Source organism: Corvus cornix, chromosome 15, assembly GCF_000738735.6.
Source record: "Corvus cornix cornix isolate S_Up_H32 chromosome 15, ASM73873v5, whole genome shotgun sequence".
In the NCBI taxonomy this organism is placed as follows: Eukaryota; Metazoa; Chordata; class Aves; order Passeriformes; family Corvidae; genus Corvus; species Corvus cornix.
Window position 1 is genome coordinate 2,877,794 of NC_046345.1, and position 25,470 is coordinate 2,903,263.

The 25,470-nt window shown below is 40.0% G+C and overlaps 1 protein-coding gene across 2 annotated transcripts in view; it reads right to left on the minus strand.

The window, feature by feature from the left end:
* Positions 1 to 25,470, minus strand: part of ATP2A2 (ATPase sarcoplasmic/endoplasmic reticulum Ca2+ transporting 2) — a 43,977-nt gene that overhangs the window by 12,008 nt on the left and 6,499 nt on the right. For both annotated transcript variants that reach the window (XR_005603183.1, XM_039561157.1), the window contains exons 4-10: positions 23,311 to 23,415; positions 19,649 to 19,787; positions 8,686 to 8,766; positions 7,252 to 7,337; positions 5,837 to 6,301; positions 3,400 to 3,488; positions 133 to 235 (exon numbers count right to left, since the gene is read on the minus strand). Coding sequence is in view for 1 of the 2 variants with exons in the window: in XM_039561157.1 (XP_039417091.1) it covers positions 133 to 235; positions 3,400 to 3,488; positions 5,837 to 6,301; positions 7,252 to 7,337; positions 8,686 to 8,766; positions 19,649 to 19,787; positions 23,311 to 23,415 (1,068 nt within the window). In the remaining variant the exon portion in view is untranslated. The remainder of the gene's footprint in view (positions 1 to 132; positions 236 to 3,399; positions 3,489 to 5,836; positions 6,302 to 7,251; positions 7,338 to 8,685; positions 8,767 to 19,648; positions 19,788 to 23,310; positions 23,416 to 25,470) is intronic.

The window sequence follows — 25,470 nt, forward strand, 5'->3', positions numbered from 1 at the left end:
AATACTTCAGAGGGCCTAAATACTCTCCCCCCTTGACTAGAAGGGGATTTACCACTGCAAGGTATTACACAGACAGATGAGAACATTTATCCTCATTCCCACACTCTCCTCTGTTCCAGGATATGAACTTACTTCATTGTAATCCAAAGAGGAGTCATTGCAGAGTGCACAGATCGTTGCAAGTTCCACAAGACCATCATACTGGCTACATTTAATCAGTTTGTCATCTTTATGCCTTTCCAGAAGAAGAAAAGGGGGAGACTGAAGTTAGTTATCTAGAATTAGCATCTCATCTTTTCTTTATCCTCTTTACTGCATTTCCATTTAGTACAATGCTCATTAGTTATGGACTTGGAACTACAGAAGTTGTTGAGAAGAGCAGGATTGCTAAAGGGGAGTTCTGAAGTTTGGTCAGAGCCATGAATGGAATGACAAGATCATTGATGACATCACTCCCTGAGTGACAAAACCTCACTTCCTCCAGTGACAGTCACACAGCAGCGTGGAAAAGGGCTCAGTAATGAGGCACAGGAAAGCACTATTTGAGCATGTGCAGGGCTCGGAGGGGAGATCCACACAGGAGAGGGATATTGCTGGATACCTGAGGAGTTTAGCTTCCTTCCTGCTGCATATTCTGCAGCTTCACTGCAATGCATGAAATGCATGAACTGGGCAGGCATTAAAGCAGATTTCACTTCTTTAATTTCCTAACAATCGATGTCTATTATATGTGAGCATCCTAAAGCCATGAAAAGTGAAGTCATTTCACAAGACTAACTCCACTAGAAAAGAAATACTCTTTCCTAGAAGTGGTACACACTTAATGACAAATATCTCAAGGCTTCAGAGAGAGGGAAGGTACATTTTCCTGAAGTAAAGCACCATTTTGACATCACAAGTAAGAAGCAACTTCTCTGCTTTCACATTTGGAAACAATGAATTGATTCCTTTTCTGGAACATTCCCATACTTCTACAGCAAGAATAAAAGAACCAAGACAGTGTTCAATACTGTCATTTTCCCACCAGCAAAATTAGCAAGACAGAGCTAATATATAACATCTTTTATTAAAGCTCCCAAGGAGGGGGAAAAAAAAGGTCTGATGGAGGAAAGATGTGGATCATTACTCCGTAAGAATTCACAACACAGACTATGACATGTCCCATTATGTAAGCTTTTGTTCAGTTGTGGCACTGCAAACAAATTCCAGTGTTGTGTAACACAGCACAAGAACAAAATGAATTTTAAGAAAACAAGTATGTTTTTCATGTTTCATTTTGCATATAATCCTACAGCCATAAGCTGTGGCTTTAAAGTCCAGCTCTCAGGTTGTCACCTCGTCTATCCCACCCAAAACTTCCTGTTTTCACCTGCTCTGAACTCAAAGAACACCAGCATACTGGACTATCCATAGCTTGTTACACCAGGGTGTGCTTTTTATAACCCTTGTTTTTGTGTCCCTTATCAACAGTTTCTGAAGAACAAATGCAGTCTAAGGTGCTGGGATCAGTTCTGGATAAAGGAATTCTTTTTCTTACAGTTTCAGGTTTTTCAAGATTAACTCATTTGAAGGTCAAATGCAATCTGCCAGTTCTTAATTATTGTTGGGTTTGTGCTCTGTTTGCAGTAAGCACTGCTGACATGCTGACACATGGCAGAACTACTCCAAACTTTGACAAACTCCCAATATCCCTGCAAAATAAATCACTATGAAATCTGGGGCGTTTTTAGAAGGGAATATTTGTGATTTTATATTCTGAATGAATCTCAGGGGAGAGTCAGGTATCATATTTTTTAAGACTAAGTGAAAAATTACTGATTTAGTGCAAAAACACTTAATGGTTATGAAATTGAATAGGCTGTGGAAGCCAACAGTGTCTGAAGTACCAAGTAACACCTGTCAGAAATGGTTTATATCTGGAGCAGGTCCTGCTCTGGGGCAGTGCAATGGATTAACTGCCTCTTAACCCCCCCCAAACTTCATTTTCAGTGACAGTTTGCAATCCAAGGTGAAGTCAGTCACCTTACTCAAAATCCCTTCAAAGCCACTGCTTTAAAAGCTGCCCATAAATGCAGAAATAAACCAGCCCTAAGGCTTGGAGTTGAGCTGAGTTTCCTTATGCTCCAGGAAGAGCCTTTCTGAGGCAACTTCCCTCTCTCAGAATCCTTTGTGAGTTTAACACACTTGTTCACTTTCTCCAACTTCAGCAAGTGAAAACAGCACATTAACAAACATTATCTGTCTCATTATCCCCCACATCTGGCACCACATTCTATTTTATTCTTTCGTTTATCTGGAGCTCTTGTGAGACCAGCTAAAGAGCAACAGCTGGGAGTTTTGCAAGGTCTGGAGTCACCTTGTCTAAGCAAATGCTGCCTCCTGAAATGAAAGTGAAAGCTTTTGACAGCAATTAGCTTTGAAATAAAAAGGAGAACTGGGGAATTAAGATTTCCAGCTGCTGGGAACACCAGGGTCTTAACTGCTGTGGGAATTAAACAGAGATAATCACTATTGAGATGGGCAAGATTGCAGGAGTCAGAGGCACACGTGTGAAACTGCACAAGGCTCAGACGTTTACAATAACTGAAATTAAATTCTACTTTGCCCATAGCAGAATTCTACTCTGCAAGTAAAACTGAATTGATAAGATTATAAAACACATGGAGGACTGACCAAGTAAAAGGAGCTGTAACAAGCCAGTAAACTTTTCTTCAAGAAGCAGCCCTAAAAATTCCTGAAGTTTTCAGGATGAACCACTTACCTCACTAGTAGAGACTTGCAACTGCTAAAGTAAACCAAACCTTATTCCTTTCCTAAAGGACTGGGTTTAACAGCAGCTCAAATAGCAAAGGCTGGGGTAAACACACATCAACTCAAGTACAGATGCACCAATAAACTACTGAGGGCCCGGGACAGGAATTTACAGTCAGTTTAAGAGGTAACACATTCAGAAGATGCCTCAGAAAAAACAACTTCCCTATTCTCTGAGGCAGGGAAATTGGAAATACTGAGTTCACAGATTAGCAAATGCTTACCTTCTTCAGATTTACCCAGTTTTTACATAAAAGTAAACCTCACATAGAAGCACTGAGATAGCTAATCTCAGTCCAGTAAGACTTCAATAAAATAAATCCTCTCTACCCATAATTAATTTTTAGATTATCAAGGGAACTTGGCAATACTGGAGACTGTATTCAGTGTTATGAAAGTTTACTTTTCTACCATTTATCTTCGTTTTCCTGTTAATTACTTTGCCCCCAGCCCTTCAGTGTGCATTCTCACAGGCTGACCTTTCATTTATTAACAATCACTATTGAATATTACACGCATCCCTTTTCTAGACCAAAGTAATAGTGAATGCATAAACAGACAAATATTTAACTTGAACAGAACACTTACACTTCTCCCATGGGAGCATATGTTGAACCAGTTACAGTAAATTCGTTCAGAGAGCAGCTGTCTCCTTCTACTCTGTCCAGGATAAACATCTGAAATTAGAGAGTTACAAGTGTTACTATCTTTGAACAATAATTAATTCAAGAGATTTAAACAGGCCTTAAGCAAGCAGGTACAAGAGGCAAGTTCGGGCTGAATAAACAAACCAGACAAGTCCTGATCCTCCGCACTTCGATCTCACATATGTTTGAACAGCTCCATACACGGAAGCACAAAGTGCAGGTAACAGCCCTTCTGCCTACAGATCTCTTTGGAAAACTGAGCTGAAAACCACAGGAACTGTGTACACTTCAGCTGGGAAGACCATTCACACACCACCTGACAATCCTCACTAGATCCAAGCTCTTCCTAAGCTTCACAGCTGTGTATTAATCCTCATGTAACACAAACCATGAACTAATTATCTGCTTTGAAACAGTCAAAAGCAGCTCAGCTGGACACTGTCAGCTTGGACACTGACAATTCCTCCCAAAATCAAAATAAAAGCATTTACAAATAGGAGAAGCTGAGATCTAAGAGGTGAGGTTTCAGCAAGAGTCAGACTATGGCCAGTTTCTCTTAGTACCAGCCTTAAGCAAAAGTGTTGCTTGTCCTGGATTTCCAGTTACAAGTCACTTTACCACATGGAACACTGGGAGTTTAAACCATTCAGCCAACTCAAGTGCTGTTCTAGCACTGGTGAAATGATATTTTCAAATTCAGACACCCATCTGAGGGATGCAGTTGTACCTCTAAGAGACCTGCAACTCAGTCATTCCTTTGTTTCCTTTCTAGGAGAGCTGCAGGCAGAGCCACATCTGAGGATGGAGATAAAAACCACAGTGCCTGAAGCTGTCTTACTCTTCATGGCTTGCTGGAGTGGTACTGGAGAAGATAATTTCTCACTAATTGATGGTGTATCCTAATGGAACTTCTGATCCACTGGTTAGTACAGGCCATTTTGTCACATCACATTTTAGCAATGTCCTCCTCTCCCCTCATCGTGCTGCCCTATGTTTTAGAGAAGCATTCTCACAAAATACAGCCCAATAAAATAAACTCATTGTTCCAGGTATTAGAATTTTGCTACATTTTTGCAAACTGCAATTCACATTCTGCTGCAGCTGTCAGAGGTTAACAAGGAACCAAGTAAGTTGTACTGGACAAGATCTAAAACATTTAGCCCTCTAAATAAGGAGCAGAGCATTTTGAGCTTTTAAATAAACACAACTTAAATGATGAGTTAACCAGGAAGCCTCCTGCTTTTGGCATCTGCAGGATGAAAAAATCCCTGCAAAGACTAGGGCAGTTATGCAACTCTACTGCAAGTAACCTCTTCTGGAATACTGATGAGCAGCTGCTTTGTGTCTCTTAGGTATAAATACTACGATACTTAAGGAAGCAGAACAAGTCAACCACCAATTAGAAAGAAAAAGCCATCAAACACATGAGAATAAAGTGCTTAGGGCTTACAAACTTTCACCACTGGTGTGCAGTGCTCAACATGCACACATTTGGAATTCTAACCCAATGTAATGAGACTCTGGACATTTCGTGTTGGAGTTGCTGTGCCACTGAACATCTAAAGTTATTAAACAGAAGAATTCAGTGTTTTCGCCACTAAATCCCTACACAGAAGCACAAACTGGCAACTGAACACGCAGCATGTTAAGTGATCAGCCATGAAAGTCCCAAATTAGCCAACACTAGACAGAGTACTGGGGGGAAGGGAGGAAAGGCACAGAACTCGTGCTTACCTAAAAATACACCAACATTGAAGATGACCCTGGCAATGCTGGTGACACGGTCAACTGCACCTCAAGCTGCCAGATTAGTCAGTGTTGCACACTGAAAACACTACAGTGATCCACACGAGACCAGCAGAGCTACTGCAGGTAAGATAACCAAATGAAGGTGGAACCTCCTCAGAAGTGAACACACCTTTGACTTCCCAAGTTGCTGCAGTAAATCTCCTTTTCTCATACTAAGTTTCTCCACCACTGCTGTCTTTCTCAATTAAAGACCCAAGTGTTTGACACTTACACACAGTCTGGTCGACAGTGTAACTTTCTTAAAAAAAGGCATAAATCCCACCAAAGAATTACCAGCAACCTGAAAGGCTCCCAGACAAGTCAATGGAAAGCTGCTTACAAACAACTTTCTCTTCCTTGAGTGTGGGTAGAGCTATTTTTAGCCATGACTAAAGAAGGGAAGAGACAAAAGCCTTCAAGACTACACAGTGGAAAACTGAATTTAAAGTGGAGGCTTATCTTAGGAAAATAAAGCAGGATTTTGATAATATGAGAACCGAAAGAGCCGGGATCAGGAGAATTTGAGCCATGCTGACTACTGAGAGCAGCTGAGGAGAAAAGGAGCAGCAGAAGCAGCCAGTGGGACGTACCCTGCACACAGACATCTGGTTCGTGGTCAGGGTCCCCGTCTTGTCGGAACAAATCACCGAGGTGCAGCCCAAGGTTTCCACAGAGGGGAGGCTCCTCACAATGGCGTTCTTCTTGGCCATCCTGCGTGTGCCCAGCGCCAGGCAGGTGGTGATGACAGCAGGCAGGCCCTCGGGGATGGCGGCCACGGCCAGGGCCACGGCGATTTTGAAGTAGTAGATGGCGCCGCGGATCCAGGAGCCGCCGTGCACGGGGTCGTTGAAGTGGCCGATGTTGATGATCCACACGGCGATGCAGATGAGGGAGATGACTTTGGACAGCTGCTCCCCAAACTCATCCAGCTTCTGCTGCAGCGGGGTTCTCTCTTGCTCAGTGGCCACCATCTCGTCACGGATTTTCCCGATTTCCGTGTTTACCCCTGTTGCAATAACCACCCCCATGGCCTTACCAGCAGCAATGTTTGTACCCTGAGGTAAAGAAAGAGAAGGGAAGACTTGGAGTCAGCCTACAAACAGGTTTTGTGGGTGAGTTTCTTTTGTTTGGTTTTAATTTAACAAAAAAAAAAACCACCACAAAAACACCTCAAACCAAACCACCTCATGCAAGCTCAGGTTGTGTCTCAGCCAGGACATGGAAAAGGGTAAAGAGGAAGAGGATGCCACTGCCTGTGTCTGTAAGGGAACACTCCAGGGTGGAATTTCTGCTCCCAGAACAGGCTCAAAATCAGTCACTATTGATCTCTCACAAGCAGCACAGCCAAACCCAGATGCTGAGCAAGCAGTATGTATTTCAGCTGAAATACTGAATGTGTTTTCCCTCTTTTTTTTTTAAATTAGGGCTCTATTTTGTCAGATTTAATGTCATTTACTATGAGTAATAGATGTGTTCTCTGAAGCTCCCTGTGTGAACATATTTAACATGGAAAGGAACAGTTAAATTAAGCAGCCTGCCAGCAAAAAGTTATTTTCTTATCTGAAAGATATTTAATGCTTCCTTTAAATAAATTTGAACAAACTGTTTCATGCCTATATAGAAAGCCAGTTCTCAATCATAGCTACATGACACCAAAATTTGTGTGGGCTCTTACCATGCTGAAGAACTATTACTTCAGGAAATTACTGTAGAGACACTAAAAGTGTGTGTGCTCCACCTTCCAAGACTTCCTTGTAAAGGACAAAAATAATTTTCCTCATATAGACTGGTTTCATCCAGCATCTTCCCCTGAGGACAGCTTTTATTAAAAGTTAATTCTAATTTTTAATGCATTTAGTTCAATGTGTATGGAGACACACACAGACGTGTAGAGAACATAGCAAAGTCATGCAGCTTTTGGGGGAAGACCTGAAGTTCTGCACGTTTTTATCAGCTTCAGCGTTATTTTAAAAATGTTCTGAAAATCTCAAAACAAATAACTTACAGAAAAGAGCATGTTCTTCTTGTCTTGATTTACAGCACGAGGATCAGGCACAGGGTCAGTGTGCTTTATAACAGACACAGATTCACCTGAAATAAAGATAATAGTCTTAAGAAGAGATTATGCATCTGGAGTCCTGAGGGACTCAAAAAGTTATAATCTTGAGCCCTGAAATTTTTAGGATGTCAAACTTCTTTCCTCAAGTGTTGGCCAAGAAAGCTGAAAATTATGTATCAGCTTCTACAAACATGTCACACAGGTATAGAAAGGTTCCTCTTCTTTAAAAGCAGATGTTCATTGCTACACCAGACTTCACAAGGTGGTGCTCTCAGCTTCAGTCACTGAGTTACACTACTTTGTGTAAGCTCAAGAGAGCCAAAGCTTCCTCCTTTTAAAAGGATTTTGTTGAGCAGCATCTCAGACCTCAGTCCTATTTTATCAGTCAGGAGACTCAAGCATCAGCTTGGCTGAAAACAGCAAAGGCTTCCTTTAAAACAAGAATTCTGTTACTTAAATAAAGGCAAGGAATAGTCCCTTTTTATAGAATTCTGGTGGGTTATTTCTACTTATTCCGACAGCTTTACAGGCATGGAGTCCATTTTCCTATGCTAAACATAAGTAAAGCTTGATCAGTCTCGTGCTATTCAGGATCTGTGGTGAGAAACTTTGGAGCCTGTTTCAAGACAGATTCAAGGATGAAAAATAGGCTTCCTATGAATACTTTACTGTTTTAAAATTCAGAGCTAGTTAACATTAATTTATGCTACCAAAACAGGCAGGCAGATCTTCATGTTCCAGCTGAAAGAAAACTGTTGTAGCATGCTTGGTTGATTCCCAACTTCTTTCCTATATTCAGAAGTGCTGCTACTTTGTTTTGTTTTCAACAAATCTGAAAAGGGCTCTAAAAATAGCTCTTGCATTTGAGGGCTGGTACCAGAAAACACACGAATGTGAGCGCACAGAATTTCAGCAAATAAGGCTTGAGTGTATTGAGTCTTTAGTGGCAGCAGCTTAAAAGCTGCCAGTATTGCAAAAGTTGTTCTCTCCTGTTGCAGAAGACATTTAGTAGATTTACATACTTTCATATTTGAGTGGCGACAAGATGTTCAAACCTAGCAGACTCCGTGAACTAGAAGAGAAATTCATAATTTTTATTTTCATTTCCCACAAATTGCTTGTGTCTGTTGAGAGAAGGGGATGACCAAAAAAGCATTACAAGACGCAGTAAGAATGTTCATCCCACTAAAGGGAACACAAAGCCAATGATGAAGCAACATATTCAGCCACTCTAGAAGTTACCAGATCAGAAATTTACTGCACTTGAATGCAGAGAACTTCAATAACTGCAAGCTTGTTTCTGATGGATCATTCCAAATAAACAGTGAAGAGGCACTTTCAATTATGCACATAATTACATAAAAGTCACAGAAACTGTACCTGTGAGAATTGACTGGTCTACCCTTAGAGTTGTAGATTTGATAGAAGTAATTCTTATATCAGCAGGAACCTTGTCTCCAACTACAAAGGAATGACAAGACAAAGTCAGAATTTTGCTGTTTGAGAGGTTTCTGACCACGTGTCCCTTAGCTCCGTCAGCCAGAAAAATGACTTTCCAATAACTGCTCAAATGACTAAGATCACCAGCAGTTTTTGCTGCTTTTGTGACTTGCAGTACTCCCATTTTCTGAGTATCCAATACACTTTGACAATTTAGACTTGCCCCTACCTAACCTCCAAGAAAGAAGCTGTAAATCACTGGATTGTTTCTCTAACCACACGGCCACTTGAAAGCAAAGGGGAAACATTCTCAAGAGCAAGATACCAATTTCAGAAGATGTATTTATAAACAATCAAACCCCGTAGCTAAGGTGAATCGAGTTCCCTTTTCAGAACAAGTGGTCCTGCAGAGTCTTTTAGTTGTTTTCTCTATGCCCAAAGGGAGTCCTCTGCTCTCCAAAGATCACATTATCCACATCTATTTATTTAGAAAACTAAAAGAAGTTGTATTTTCCTTTTCTTTGGCACCAATTGTGAGAATAACGTGCTTCTGCAAATATGCTCTTGTAATGTTATACTTTGAATCCTGCCAGATGTTTCAGAGTTGGATGTTAACTTCAGATCACACAGTAGCTTTCTTTTCCAGTAATGCTGCTCTATTAAATAACCACAATCCACATCCCAGTTACAATTTTCACAGATCTCTGTTATGTTTATCTCGTCATACACATTTCTACTTTGCAAAAGACAAAACTGAAGAAAAAAACAAAACAAAACAAACAACTCACAAACAACAAAAAGTTCACTAACAAGTGCTGGAGACACCAAAGCAGCAGACGATAAAAGTTAACACCACTCCTAAAATTGGCAGTGATGAATCCAGCTGTCAGCTGAGCTCAAGCATCCCTAACATCTCAAAACTAATTCTTCTACCTTCCTACTTCCTCTTACCCAGCTTTTCCTAGTTTTTAAGAAAAAAAGCTAAAGCTCTACCATTTTGTGCCTACTGAAAATAAATGGCTGGATGGAAATTAACTTGCTAAAGCATATTAACGAGGCACATTTCTGACTCACATGGAGGGGTTCTACATTCTGCATGTCAATGTTGCTAATTAACACGATTGAACACTCCTAATGTAATTTAGCACCGCAAGCATTCAAGTGTCAGCTAAATTATTATAAAATAATGCAAAGAAATAAAGAAGGGAGAATAACTAACTAAAGACAGCTGATCTTTTCAGTAGGTGGAATCTGTGTCCCTGCAGTGAAATTGAAATAAGCTGCAATTCCTGCAGGAACTGCTTATGCAATCAGCAGCAATAATGCACATTAAGAAATAATGTCATGAAAATCTCTACAGTGGTGTCACAGCCTTGGCTCATCCAACCACTCACACCCTGGAGTAGAAAACTGTGCAACAAAACCCTGAAGAGGAGAATTAAGTGCTACTTCAAACCTTAGGAAAACTTGCACCACGGGACTTTCTGTAAATTCAGAGTAACTCCAACCATTAAAACCAGGAAAAGATTGTATAGTTTTGCCTGTAAAGTCAGACGTGTGTTTTTGTGAGCATGTGTATAGGAAGGGATAAAAAACCAGGCACAAATGTATCATTATACCATGTGAATACTAATTTAAGCCACAATGCCCTTGAGCAGCAAGAGAAAATAGCCTTAGACAAACGGTGGCCTAGGCCAAAAAAGGCAAAACTATTCAATTGCTCTCCTGGTGTCCTGAGGAGGGTTATTTGCAGACACACAGTAGCAGCTGCTTTTCAGATATGGCTGGACAGGCCAAGCCCTCAGAGCAATGTGGTGAGCGCCTGTCAACCTGCACAAACATCTTCAGAGCACCGGGAAGAGCTGCAGAGCTACAGCCAGCCCACATCCACCACATCTGACAACACTGGTAAAGATGCATAACACAAAAAAGAAGCTGTTGAAAGACTAATCTTAAAACTTTCAAGCAACTGGACTGACATATGGCAAAGTTCACAAGTGATTTTCTAACCTACTTCTGAACTGCTCTAAGTTGTTCAAACTCAATATTCACAAGACTTAAAATACTTGGAGAGACCCCTCTAACAGGCTACTGATATTCAACATCAGTATTTCCATGAAAACTACTACTGTTGTTATCAACTGCCTGAACTGCCAGAACCGAAGTGTTAAATTTATTATGACAGTGCAGCTTTATAAATTTCTCAACAATTTAAGATAAGACACATTATTCACTCGCCCTCTCTGACTGAGAAGGCTGTAGTAAAATATCCAAGGCATTTCCAATAGGCAGGAAAACTGCACAGCAAGGTCAATTACAGAGATATTTTAAACAGCTCTTTGCAAAATAACAACTATGACACTAAGTCATTTATAGTCTTGAATATACTTTCAAGAGCACAACTGAAGCTGAATATAAATAGGAAGTCATCCTATGACAGAGAAGAACCACAGGAAATGTTCAGTGAGCAGTGTACTACAGATCTCATCTACAAATAGAAGGTGTTTTTTCCCTATACTTTTAAAACAGGAAAAAAAATTGTCTGTTGTTGTTTTTTTGGAAGGCTTTTTAAAATTCATACAATTCAGTCCACAGAACCAATGAAAGTAATACCCAAGGCTTGAAAGAAATGAGAAAGTGATTATGTATTTGTGTTGCTCAGCACAGAGCTCCTACAGTAAATGACACAATTCCGTAGTCTGACATCTAAAATAACAACTCAGCTGCAGAAATATTTTTATCCATTATTTCAACTGAAGGTTTTAATCCTAAATAGTCACTTGATTTCCACAACAGCTTTGAAGAAATCAAATAAACTGCTTTCAAAACTGCCCAGGTATGTGTTCTGAAACATAATGTAGCCAAATACATAACTACTGATTAAAACATCCCCACTAACTACAGCATTGAGTGCTGCTTGGAGGAGTGAGAGAAGGGTTTGGTTTGAATCATTACAGCTTTACCCACAGAATCCTTTTATTCATGCATTTTAGAATTTTAATACTGAGCTTCAGCACAGAATAAATGAATCTGTTTAAAAACAACCTGGTCCCCACAGGGGGTTAAAAAAGATAAATATCCATTTTATTTAACTGTACATACTGAAACAGACAATTTACAATTTCCACTCCTTGGTAGAAACTAGAGTGGTACTTTGTTGCAATAGGAATTTAAAGTTTATCTCAGTTGCTTTAAAGAAGTCACAATTTTTCACTGAAAATATGGATAATTTAGTACTTGAAAATACTGGGTTCTTCAGCCACCTAACCAGCAATGTTACCTGCCAAGATTCCCACTGATTACACCCAACACCCCAGCCTTTCTTCTCAGGTTCAAAGCTCCCCAGCCCCCATCTTCCTATTCCCAGTGCTGTGGCAGTGTTATGGGTCAAGTTCCCTCTGTATGAACAGGCACTGACACATATATTTGATTTTTACACAGTCCAACACTGTTTCTCCACAGACTTGTCCCACATCAACTTCACGTACAGAATGTATTAAGCAACCTGAGTCCCAGTTTAATACTTGGCACTGACCAAGTCCTACAGTGAAATGACCAACTCATTACCTGGGTGTTTCATTTGAGCACTGATATCCCTTTGAATACTTTACCAGTTTCCAGCAAAGCAATAAAATTAAATATTTCATTTCAGAATTCTGTCAGACAGTGGTTTGAGACACTCACTGGGAGACCTCTAAAGCCAAAATACAATATTAATGTTGCAGGCTATGGCAGTCTGTGCTTTAAGCAGCCCAGAAAGATGGGCAGAAGTGATGGGACACATTCTATGAGCAATGAAGGTGGAAGGAAAATAACTGCTAAAACTGTGTGGATTTCAGTCCCTTGTATTTTTAATTACTTCTGGGTACTAACAAAGAACCTTAGACTACAACAGGACCATACTCATCTTTCAAGTCTCAAATTATTAGACTATCTCAATATAGTCTATTGAGATCCATATGCCAGATCTTCTAATCAAAACTGCTGGTGACAGGAGGCTCAGGAAGCAACATAAATTGTACCTCCAAAAGCCACTATGCTATAGAACAGTCCTCAGAACAAAACTACTGCTTGAAATGTGTACTTTGACCACCAATATCAGCTCTGTTAACTCTCGACCCCTCACACCACTGGAGACTTGCTCAGATTTACAGGCAGGTACACTGTCAAAAGTGAAAAGTTTTGCTTCTTTTTTATGTTAATGTGTTACAAGAACAATTCCTCTTCTTAGCAAAGAAAGTGATATGTTTGCAGAAAGTCCCTCTGTGTGATCACAGCAAATGAAAGTAATTCTTCCTGTAGAAGTCAGAAGGGCTGTTCATATACAATACGTACCTCACACTTTCTTATTTATGTTTATCATTAACCAAAGCCAGTGTCACCCTGGATCTGCTATCAGCAGGTTGGGGGTTGGAACTGGACTTTTGTAATAAAGATTATCAGTACAGCTCCAATTATTCTGTAGTTGAACAGTTTGTGAACACAAACAGCTCCTGAAACTGAGTAAAAGCATCCCCAAACCAATTGCCATAAGCCATCAAATGGAGAGAGGAAAAAAAGTGTCTTAATATATTAACATTCATTGTTGACAAGTTCATGTATTTTGGTTTTTAAGACACTATGGTCTTTCTCCCGCTTTATTAGGACGCTCTAATTTTAGCAGGCTAGAGTAGAAATACTATCAAGTTTAGAAGATATAATCTACCACACTGCTATTAGAACACCTGAGTGAAAATACACGGGGTTTTACCAGCCAAAGGAAAAGAAGTAAGTATTAATTCTTTTGCCAAAACACATGAAGTGTTAGCAACTGTTTTCTGGTCTAACATGACAGATTACTGGTACAGTTATTTAAACCACTTTTCCTAGTGAGGCATTTAGTCTCTTTAAGAGTCAGTTATTTCAGTCCCCTCTCTTACCCAAAAGTAAGTTTATACTCTAAATTAGAGGATACACCATTGTGAATTTTTATTAATAAACTGAAGCAACTGAAGCTTCCTACATGAAGAATTGAAGAACACAGTTTAAGAACTGAAATGAATAGATTCAATCAACAGAACTGAGTGTTTTCTGAGCGTTGAATTGAGTATTGCTGAGGACAGTAATACTTAAAGCTCACACCTGAACAGAATGGTTTGCTTTTATTTAGAGGTAGAGCTGCTGCAGCACAACTGGTTTTTGTATTAAACTTCCTTAACACAAGCTCAGCTTAGCTCCTCTTCTCCCCTTGTACACAGACAATCTCATCTTCTTATTGTGCTTGATTTCCTTCGACCATCAGAAACTTAATTTTTCTTCTGTAGTAACAGGTTTTAAGCATTTAATGCTTCCTGAACAGGGCATAATAAAATAGTACCAGAAATCAGAAGCTCTACAAAACAGGAACATAATTGAGTCCATCTACACTTTCATACAAGGCCAAGACTATCCAAGTGTCAAAATTAGAAGAGTGATTATGAACCATATTTTAAGTCTGAGTTTCCACTCCAAACCAGGAAGGTAAGATTTATTTTCCAATGAGACAGATTACACCAGCAAAGGTCCATCAGTTGTAACCACAGCAGTAAAACACCACTTGCTTTCACTGACAAGGAGACAGAACAACACATTTAAATTCATTCTTTCCATCAGACAACTTGCATAAAACAGCCTCTATCATCCACCTTCTGCATTCTAGGCAGACCAAAAATATCCACCGAGCTTACTGTGCAGTGTATGCAAAGTGTGAGTATCCTAACCCAGGAACTGTTAAAGGTAGAGGTTAAAAAAAAAAAAAAAGTGAACAACACATATGTATTATATTGTTATCAAGAAAAGCCAAAAGGACAGAAAAAGCTTCGCTTTCTGGGAGCAAAATATCTCCAGGTCAAAACTGAGGGTTGAGAAAAATGGAGATACTGTGTTAAACAGTATGTAAGACTCAAATTTTTCTTAATTTGTTTCTTTATATTCTCTAAACACATACTTGTGTCATTCTCTCTGAAGAGGGCACCAGAACATTAGATAAGATTTGCTGATGGACAGGGACACAGCTTGTAAGCCTGCACTCATTTCTAAACCAAATTTGTCTTAGTTTTAGCTTTTAATTAGTGGATCTATTTATACCACTGCCTGGTAGATGGCAAACTCTTGTGATCAGCCTATAAAAATACCTAATAGCAGAAAGAACAGACTGGTAAGTTAAGCCTCAAGGCAAGTCAGGTAGAGAACAACATCATCTTCACACCAAAGCTGAAGTCCTGTTTCCAAGTTATGCTGCATTTGGGTAACAGAAGAACCAAGAGTCAGAATTCTGGAAGTGAAGCAAAGCTCCAAATGCAAGCTTTCTTTAGCCTTAAAAAAAAAAAGCTTCCTTTGTTAGGGTGATACAGTAATAACAGAACATTATCCTGATGTTCAAGCTTTTTGTTCAGTACTATTTGTGCTTATAATAAAACCCACTCAGTATCAGTTCTGTCAGAGTACAGAATATCAGAATATGTTCTCAATTTTCAAGCAACTAAACCAGAATTAGTTTCACTATTTTTACCAAACAGTTTAGTAACTCAGAAGGAAAATGCTACCAGAATTGGGGTAAAAATTGGAAATATGTTTTGCAATATTTCAAATGTGTGTTAAAAGTGACACAAGTTGAGGCTGTGCCCTGAGTTGAACCTCAAATGACGCCAGACGCCAGTGAAGTATGGAACAGAGTTTGGACTGTGTCTGGTTATCCCCAAGCTGCCTCTGATGTGTTGGCCAAAACATTCACTGAAGCTCACAGATTTATGCCCTACTCGTACATGTATTTATCAACCACTGATCTTACTTTCCTGTCTTTTTTGGTTCAAAAGTAGTACTTTAGGAAAAAAAGCAAAATACATGCTTTAAGACTCAAACCCAACAGTTTGCACCCAGTAAGGAAACACCCACCACAACATTTGCAGTCAATTCTTTTTCCCTATCAAGAGAAGCTCTCAGCAGTTTGCTTTAAGACAGCCTCCAGCAGGTCTCTGTTCTGGGCTTAAGCCTTCCTCCATCCTTTTCCTTGTTTTTTCCAATCTCAATACTTTCCCAGAAAAAGTAAACCTGCAATGTCTAGCACTGAGCCTGAAAATCAATCCTAGTTATTAGAAAAGTAACACAGGCACAAGGACCCAGAGGTTCTGGAGTAAGATCTGCAACATCCATGTTTTTTATTTGTACTGCCAGGGAGAACCTGGAGCTCCTCACAACCACATGGGACTTTGATGTAACTCACCTCAAGAATCTTCCTTCCTGACCTTCTTCATCCCAAAATTTATCTTTCTTTTATTATAAGGCACCCAAGAGTCCTGAAGTGCTCTGCAGTTGGAATTCAAAGCTTCAGAAAGCAGTTCTTGCCTACTCTGTGCCAGGTATAAAACCAAGTTTTCTGGAATATACACTAATTTAATAAGCAACAGCTTCTGGCAACTCTGTGTATATTTTTAACATGTTGAGTACTTACAGATACAGTAACAGATGACAAGAACCATCCTTCAGAAATTCAGGGAAAAGAGGAACTACTGTGCCTGTGCTTTGGTCACTTACTGACTGCAACTATTGAACTTTCATTTATTAAATTACAGAAACTCAGATACACTCTATCTACTCCAGAAAATTTTAGACAGGAAAATACAGCAGAAGTGAACAAAGGTCATTTCTGTTCCCAAATGTGCTTCTATAAAAAAAAGGACATGATTTACAACCAGTTTATCCCAGTTTTTCAGGCTGAACTTCACACAAAACTTTTAAGTAGGGCCATGCTTTTTAAAATTTCTCTTTAAAATTTTAAAATTTCTCTTTAAAATAACCCAGCAAACAAAAACTAAACTAAACCAAAGTGTATCTAATCTAATAAGATTAGTTACAAGTTTGGAGTCTAGCCTCCAATTAACTCCAGCTTTTACAACAGCATGATAATCCATTTAAAGACAGGCAAACTGAAAAGCCATGTGAGGACAGCATCTGGATGTTTGTCAGTTCATCAATTCTAAGAAAAACTCTGCAGCTTAGTAACCATCACACACTACAGCTCTGAGAACCATACCCACCACAGGTGTGCAAGCAAATTTAAGGCACACATCCCAAATCTGTGATCCCAACATCCCTAAGAGCTCCTGTTCATCGTACAGTATCTTTTCTACCATCTCTGCTGAAGTGAACATGGAAAGTCTTCCTAACAACATGCAGTTAAGAAATTCGTGCCTGCACGTATCAATAGCAATCTAACAATTCCTACGATAAAGTTATCTCTGTGTCAGACCCACACACAGCTATTTCAAATTTACAAAGCTGTTACAGCATTAAATACAACTATTTTGCAAGGGAAGACTTGTAAAAATTTGTTCAATATTGTTTATCAGCACAGGGGAGAAACCAATCACCTGGTTGTTTATGCCACTCAGTTGAAAGATATTTGCCTGGACACACAAATGTCATTGGCACTTGGCCAGGAATTCCATAGCCAGATATGCATCCCAGCATGAAGGGCTCTGTCACTTCCCTACATGGCCATCTTTTTGCAAACACCATGTCAAAGGCCATCGCAGTCCTCCTGCACTTGAGGCACCAGCATGCACAGAGTCTCTCTCACCTCCAGGTCTTGACACCAGCACTGGGACATGGTGCATTTATTGGCTCTTCTCTACTTGCTCTGTGGCGTTTTTCCATTTGATTACAATTAGAACTTCTTCATTGTCTAGCTACAAGAATTTATTATTTCAGTATCAGAAGCTGTGTTACACTGAAGCACTTATTTCTCTATTAAACATCCACATGACTTACAATCAACTGCAGCTTCAAGAGGGTAACTGAAGTGCATTGTTTGACCCACCAGTTCAAGTGAGTATTTTACCCAGAAAAGCTTCTGCAGTCCAACAAGCCAGACCACCTGTCTTAAAGGACAGCCACAAAACTTGGATGTTTTTTGGGTTTCTACATGAGCACACCTGCTTAAGCTTGTCCTTACTTAAAAAAAAAAGAAAATCAATTCTACGTGTGCTGGACTATCAGTCATTGTTCTACAGGCAGATTTTAAAATAATGCAATAGTAACCCTAAGATAAAGAGGAGACTATGCTTGTTAAAGGCAGCCTGGTGTCACAGGCACATTGGTTATTCCCAATTCGTTTTTCTCCCTCAGACATAGGCCTTTTAAACACAGTAATTGATTTTATTGGTACTGACAATATACAGCAGGTAAGTAAAAGCCTACACATCCCCCAGATGTTCTCATACAGAATAAAGGCAAAGCTAAATTTGAAGATGAAAACACAATCTGTACCTCTTCTGAAACGGCAATGAATCAAGTAGAAAGTGCTCTGTGCTCTAGATACCTGGCAGAGCATCAAAATCCAGCGCTTCTCCTCAGTGATACCCCAAACCAGTGCAAAACACACAGTCATCAGCTCACAATTTTACCAATACTGCTTTAAATTACCAAAAAACACAACCCAAGTATATCCCCATGATGAAAACTCCTTCCAAAACTACCATTCCATTGCTGACATTTAAAAACAGGCTAAGGATTTGGCCAAGACATCTACTGCAGAGTCTGTAATTGATACAGTTCTGTTTGCCTCAAAAGGACACATCAAACACAGCAGAAACACCCCCCTCCCTTGCAGAGCAGGAGCAGTGAGGCTCAGTAAGTGATAAAGCATCACAGTTCACCCTCTGTTTCTGCTATCATCACTTTGGATTTGGATGTGTAGCTGAATCATCCTGTGCACAGAACAGGGCCTTGAGACAGGGCTCAGCCAATGTTAAAGTTTCTCAAGAAATGAAAGCTGGGCAGGCAGCCAACACCAACTTCATTCTGAGTGCACATTCTCTTTGCCTGCTAATTAAAACAGGAGGATAGTCAAGTTTAAGGGTATATATTTATCTCCTCTTGAGACAGCTGCCACCTCTAAAATCAACGTGACACTAGTGCAAAGTAAGTTTGATGTACACCCTGAATTGTTCCCAAAGGAACAATCACTCAGTTAACAGTTGATAATGACCTACAAAATCTGAGCATGCAACATTCCTGATACTTAGCAAAAGCCACCTAGTTTTATCTGGGAAGGAACAGTCAAGCCCAGTTTAGAGAAAATGTTATTACTATGGCATTATTGCCAAAATGATGGAGTTCTAGCTCAAAGTGTATAACCCTTCTATTTTTGCACTCCTTCCAAACAAAGATACGCCTTTTAGAGGAAAACTAAGATATTAGAAAGCTCTATGCAAAAGTCCAGTCTTTTAAGACTGGCACTTCAAAAGCTTACCCAGGAGTAACAGGGAGCTCTACTCTGCATAGCTTATGTTTTTGAGATCTATGCAGCAAATTGTCAAAAGAAGCAATAAAGAATTATGGAAGATGAGAAAGCAGTGAAGTCACGTGCCAGTCATACTTGCTGAGAGGACAGAAGACATTTGTGAAAAGAAGTTCAAAGGCACTGCTACTACAAGTCTAAGAGCTGGAGGAACACATTCAGATGAAATAACAGAGCGTGACCAAAAAAATCTCTGCGCTCCCAAACCCAAGGAAACTGAAGACATTTAAAAACCAGGAACAAACATCTATTTTGTGATGAAAAACCAGATGAGTTTTAAGACACTCTGAAAGCAGACATTAGAAAACAAAATTTTAAATTCGTGACAAGTGTTAAAATCACAACTCCAATTAAAATGCTCTGCTTTTAGACCTACCAATTAAACTAAGTGGCAATTTGAAAAACAATCCCCTCCGTAGAAATGCACATTTAAGGTAATTACAGATGAACAGGAACAAGATTGTTCTTAAGTGAAGCATATACTTAGGAGTCTTTGAAAACTCCCCCCAGGGCCTCAAATCATTAAGACAAAGCCCCACAACAATTTTACATTAATATGCTAATGCATGTATAAGTGGGTCTTACCTGCCACTTCCACAATATCACCTGGGACAATGTCTCTTGCTTTAATCCTCTGGACACTTTTTCGGTCTTGTCGATACACTTTACCCATTTCTGGTTCATACTCTTTAAGAGCTTCAATAGCATTTTCAGCATTTCTTTCCTAAAGGACAGCAAAAATGAGTAATTCTGAAAGCCCTCAAGGAAAAATAAGCCAGTCAGATCCGATTTTTCAAAAGCATTATCATATGAATGCTACCAACTCAGCTCTGCTGTGTTTCTTCATACAGAACATTTTGTGTCCCCTCCCCTTACGAGGTTGATGACTGGAAATCATTAGAGTGTACTTCAGGTGTTTGGAGGCCTTTAGAACACAGAAATTGTTTATTTAAACCCCCGCAGCATTTTCCAACAAGAATATCCACTGTGTTGTTGCAGGGAGGCCACACAAAGAGTTCCATGTCACATATGGATGCTTTTTGACCTTAAGAAAAGCACTAAGCAGAATTAAGAATCATGAATGTAGGTTTTGGCTGTACTTTGGCTGGAGCAGCTTACACTCAGCCTGGAGTGGACTAGCACTGCTGAATTTCGTTTACTGACATAAATCAAGGATCAAGTTATGATGAAGCCAACTTACTACTACTTGTTTCAGCAAATCAAGTCATGCTGAAGTGAAATTAAAGCATACACTAGAAACTTCCCCAGAATCTCTAAACAATTTACAAACTTGGATGAATCTCCACATATGAAAACCTTTTGATTTCCACTAAAACAACAGCTTTCCCGTCTCAGCTGCAGTCCTCTCACTAAGCACTGGCAGAGACTGGTATCAGTGTTGTGATGCCACCTGGATAAAGAACAACTGTAGAAACCAGCAGCTTATCAGTGCTCCTTCTCCAGCTCTTGGAGAAGGAACTTATTTTCCATTTCCCTGCCTATTGACAAGAACAAACGTCATCTAGCCCTGATAATTATAGATAATGGTAGAGTGCACATAGTTTCTAGAACATCTGCCCTTCAAATATACATCAGGCTTTCCAGATAATAAAAAATTCCTCCTGCATGTCAAAGCAGAAACAAAACCATCAGAAATTCAAATGTTGAGGAACTCAGCAGTTCCATGTAACAGTGCAGCTGAAAAATGAGCTTTTTAAAAATTACCAAAACTACCTTGAGGAACTAAAATTTAAATGGCACAGCTCAGGGTCTGGCAGTGCAGATACCAGCACAAACCCATAAAGCTTTAAGTAATACCAGCCTCATACTCCACCAGGTAAATTAATTCTGCTCCTCAGCACTGTTAACACCAATACTACTTTTCTATGGACTAACTACGAGCCACTGTGAGGCAAAACCTTAAAATCCCACAAAAGGAAGGTTACTTCAACAGAATCTCTCCTTCAAAAAGGAGAAGTAAAAATTCAGCATGATAACCCAGGTGGCCAAGAAGGCCAACGGCACCTGGCTTGTAGCAGAAATAGTGTAGCCAGTAAGATCAGAGCAGCACCCATCCCCTGTGCTGGGCATTGCTGAGGCACCTCCAGTTCTGGGGGCAGTTTTGGGCCCCTCATGACAAGAAGGACATGGAGGGGCTGGAGCATGACCAGGAAAGGGAACAGAGCTGGAGAAGGGTCTGGAGCACCAGGAGCACCTGAGGGAGCTGGGGGTGGGGGGGGGAGGGGAGGCTCAGCCTGGAAAAAAGGAGGCTCAGGGAGGACCTTGTCACTCTCTAGAAAAAGAAAAGAATAAACACCCAAGTTGCACCAGGGTAGATTTAGAATGGATATTAGCAATAATTTCTGCACAGAAATGGTTGTGAAGCATCCAAACAGGCTGCTCAGGAAAGTGGATGAATCACCATGCCTGCAGGTATCTAAAAGATGTACATGTGGCCCTCAGAGACATGGTTTCTTGGTGGCCTTGCCAGTGCTGGGTAAACGGTGTGACTTGATCTTAAAGATCATTTCCACCCTCAACAAAGTCTGTGATTCAGCTCATTCAGCCAGCTCAGCGTGCTAGACTGAGTCTTTTTGCTCCCAGTTTGCCTGAAGTTATGGTAGCCAGACTATCCTGCAGGCACTGAAGCATTGGCAGGTGGCTCCTGGGGAAAAGTGCACGTGAGAGGAAAGGTTGAGAGCGGCAGAGCCGTGGCCGTGACTCAGTGCTCACATCTGGTACCTGTAGGAACAGATACATTTATGGGTGGAGACTGTGTACTGTGACTGATTTTCCATGCCCATTAGAACAAAGGAATGAGTCACTTCATCTGTGCAGCAACTCTGTTTCACAATGAAGTTCCATGCATGTAGAAATACACAGAGGTATATTCTTTGCATACTATCACATCTGAAAAAAAAACCCTGATTATTTCCTACAGCAGGGAAACAACTACACAAGAAAAATCCTCAAACTATACAGACAGCTTTACCTTCCATTTCATGCTTAAAATTAGTACCTGCAGAACTGCAACTCAAGAGTTTCAAGTTAAGCATTAACTCTTGCACAATTACTTTATGGAGACTTGAATATAAAATATCATTTCAGGGGGCAATGCTGTCACCCCTTGACCAACGTCTCTTCCCTCCACACCTGCTCCAGCAGGTTGACCAGCAAGCTGGGTACTGCTAAAAACTGAGTTTTGAGGAATACTCTTCAGCTAGCTCACATGGGATAGCACAAAGCAGAGCACAGGAATGTGCAGCAATGCCACTCAAGGCCACTTCTTCCAGCATACAGGGCTCTCTCTAATGTGTTTTAACCTCTTAACAGGGCTCCTCCTCTTAATTTTTGTTATTTTGACCAGTTTGGTTTTTTTTAAGCATGATGTCTCACACACTAAGAGAACAAGTAATTAAGTCAGGTTAGCACCTTCCCTTAAAAAAAACCCCAACAAAACCGACCAATCATACAAAGAACTGGAATTACCATAAAAATCCCAGGGTATTTTTTATCTGCAGAAAAAAAACCTCTAACAAAACATCCACTGCCTAAAGTGATCAAATTAGCAAACTAAAGTGATATGAACATTTTTGTTTTGGCATCTCATGAAGTGTTATTTTATGTTATGATATTACTGTCTACATGATTTATAAAAAAGCATCAAATTAATGTCACAGCTGACAGTGTAGGAAAAGTTTCATGGTATTTAGATGTTTTCAGAAGAAACTTGTGCCTTTGACAGACATGCAGTCTTTGGATGTACACTTAATAGTGATTGAACAGGGAGAATTAATACTGTATTAATAATTTACTAAAACACAACAGTTGTCTCACGAGGAAACAGACAAGAAACAAGATTACAAGTGCTCCATCCTTTGTTCCTTAGCTGGGAAAAAAACCCAAGCAAACCAATCCAATTGTTCTTAGCTTTGCAAGGCCTGATTTATTGCCTGAATTCAGGTCTTTATGCTGGCTTGTCTTGTTCGTGTGTTCAGCAGTGTGTGGCCAAACACACTGATGGGCATTTTGCCTCTCTGGCAACACTTCTGAAGCTTTCATTTTACCTTTAAGTCAACACTTTCTGTTGAGACGCTTTATGGTTTGCTGACTCTCAGGAATCCAAAGTTAGCAGCACATCCTACTTGCTGTGTAAGAACACCCGACACTACAGGGTACAGTGCTTCCTCTTAAACAATAAAACCCCCAAACATTTGTGATTTGATGCTGTAAAAATCTCTGCATACCTGCCACACTCCCACAATTGCATTGGCTACTAATATAAGTAAGATTACAAAAGGCTCTACAAATGCTGTGATTGTTTCTTCACCTTCTTCAAACCAGGCCAGGACCTGCAAGAGAAACACAGCGATTTAAATTACTGATTTACACAGACACCTTGCAAACTTTATGCCTGCTAAATTTCAACTGCTCAGACTTCAGCAGTTTTGGAAACCCCTCAATCTACCAAGTCTGTAGTTTTGTAATTCATGAATGAATTGGCAAAACGCAATGGAAAAGGAGAAAAAGAATCTTTACTAAAGTAGTACAAAGTTCATTTTAGAGGCCGCTCTTCTTCTAAAGGAGTAAGCTATTTATCTGGGAAACAATTGCTACTGTTGCTTCAGAAATGAAAGCAGAAGTTGTGACAACATTATGACAATGAAAAATAATTATTTCATTATGGTATAAAACAGGACACAGACAGATTAGTTTGACTACTTAAAACACAAACTTTGCCAGAATCTGAATTTTAAGCAAGTTAATTGCTCTTTACCGGTAACTTAGCCACACAAATGAAAACAGCTTTACAACAGCTTCTTTCATATCTATAGTGAGTAGATATGAAAAATAAGCATCTACTTATTTAAATACAAGTAGTGTCTTATTGAAACATCTAAGTGAATGGCATAGTTATATCTGAAGCTGGATTCTGAACCAAGCAGCTGATAAAACTCAAAATTGGATTTTAAAAGGTAAATTAAACTTGAGGACTTGCATAAAAGGCTCCACATAGATTTTAATTCATTTGTTTCAAAAGTGCACTCCAGTTTTAGGCATCTGTCATTCACTTGACTTGAATGTGTCAGGGCCTCTGCAGAGTGCTGGAGTCACTGATGAAAAGTCAAGTTAAAGTTAACATGACCAGAGAGGAAGAGAGTTTTCATCAACATGTTGAGCAACAGGAAGCCTGGAAAGTGACAGTAAATAGGAACAACGTGTTGAGATAATTAGGGCTGGTAGTCAGGCAACAGCACTCTGAATCACTAGAGGACTGCAGCAAGCAAACTGTTACTAAAGCAAGACCATGATTCCACCAACATGCTGCTCCGAGCTATTGCTCAATTGTGAGACACTCCAGGATGTCAAAAGGAAGGAGCAGCAGCATGAAAGCCTCAAGCAGAAAACAGACTGTCAAGCAAATCCAATGCAACAACAAATCTTTATTATGAAGGGATAAACTCGTAAGATCCAGGTTGTGATTAATACGACTGCAACATCCCAACTGGCAACACAACATTTTGAGGGTCTGTGTAATTCCTGTGCTGAACAGATTTAGTCAGGATCTCTCCACACCTCGGTGTTTCTTCCCTCCTACCACACCATTGCTCCCCAATCCCCAGAACCCCTCCTGGCATTTGACCTGCTGGGGCAGTGGGACAGGCCCCACTGTCTGTGCTCACTCCACACACATCCCTGTGCCATGGGCAGCCTCCCCTCTGCACCAGCACTGCTGCTGCCCATGGAGCTACAGGAGAGGCCGACGGTGCATTTTCAGCTCTCTCAGCGTACACAAGGTCACACGCTGCCATCAGAAAAGCTCTTCAGGAACTGATTCTTCCTTCCCTTTCTTTATTGGAATTCTGTAGAGCCCAATTTGCTTCCAAACAAAGCAAATAAAATTCAATTATTTTGTGATGTGCTTATCTGAGCAGGCACCTACAAGGTTAACTAGAATAAAACATCTGCTTTACACAACGTTAAACCAGAATCTTTTCCGATTTAAGACCATGTGTGTTGTAAAATAACATTGAGACAGGCTGTAACTCCAGAGGTAAGGAAAGTAGCTACAAGGACAGCAAGATCCAAGTATGTCAAGGAGAGCCAAAATTAAGTTTTCAAGGGATCTTTTCTTTCAATAAGCCATTATTTCAAAAACAGCAGATGAACTCAAATTAGAGATCCTGAGAGTATAGTCTGATGGTTTAAGTCTTCACTGCTGTTTTTTTGGTGAAATTATCAATCTGTTACAAGACTAAAATGAAGTATCTAGTTAACCCTGGAAGCCAGCAATACACAGCTCTCCCTCCAGAAGTTTCTACACAATTACTACCAGTGGAACAATCCAAGCTTTAGTTCTAGAACAATTTAGTAAATATAGACATAAAATAACCAGATACATAGTG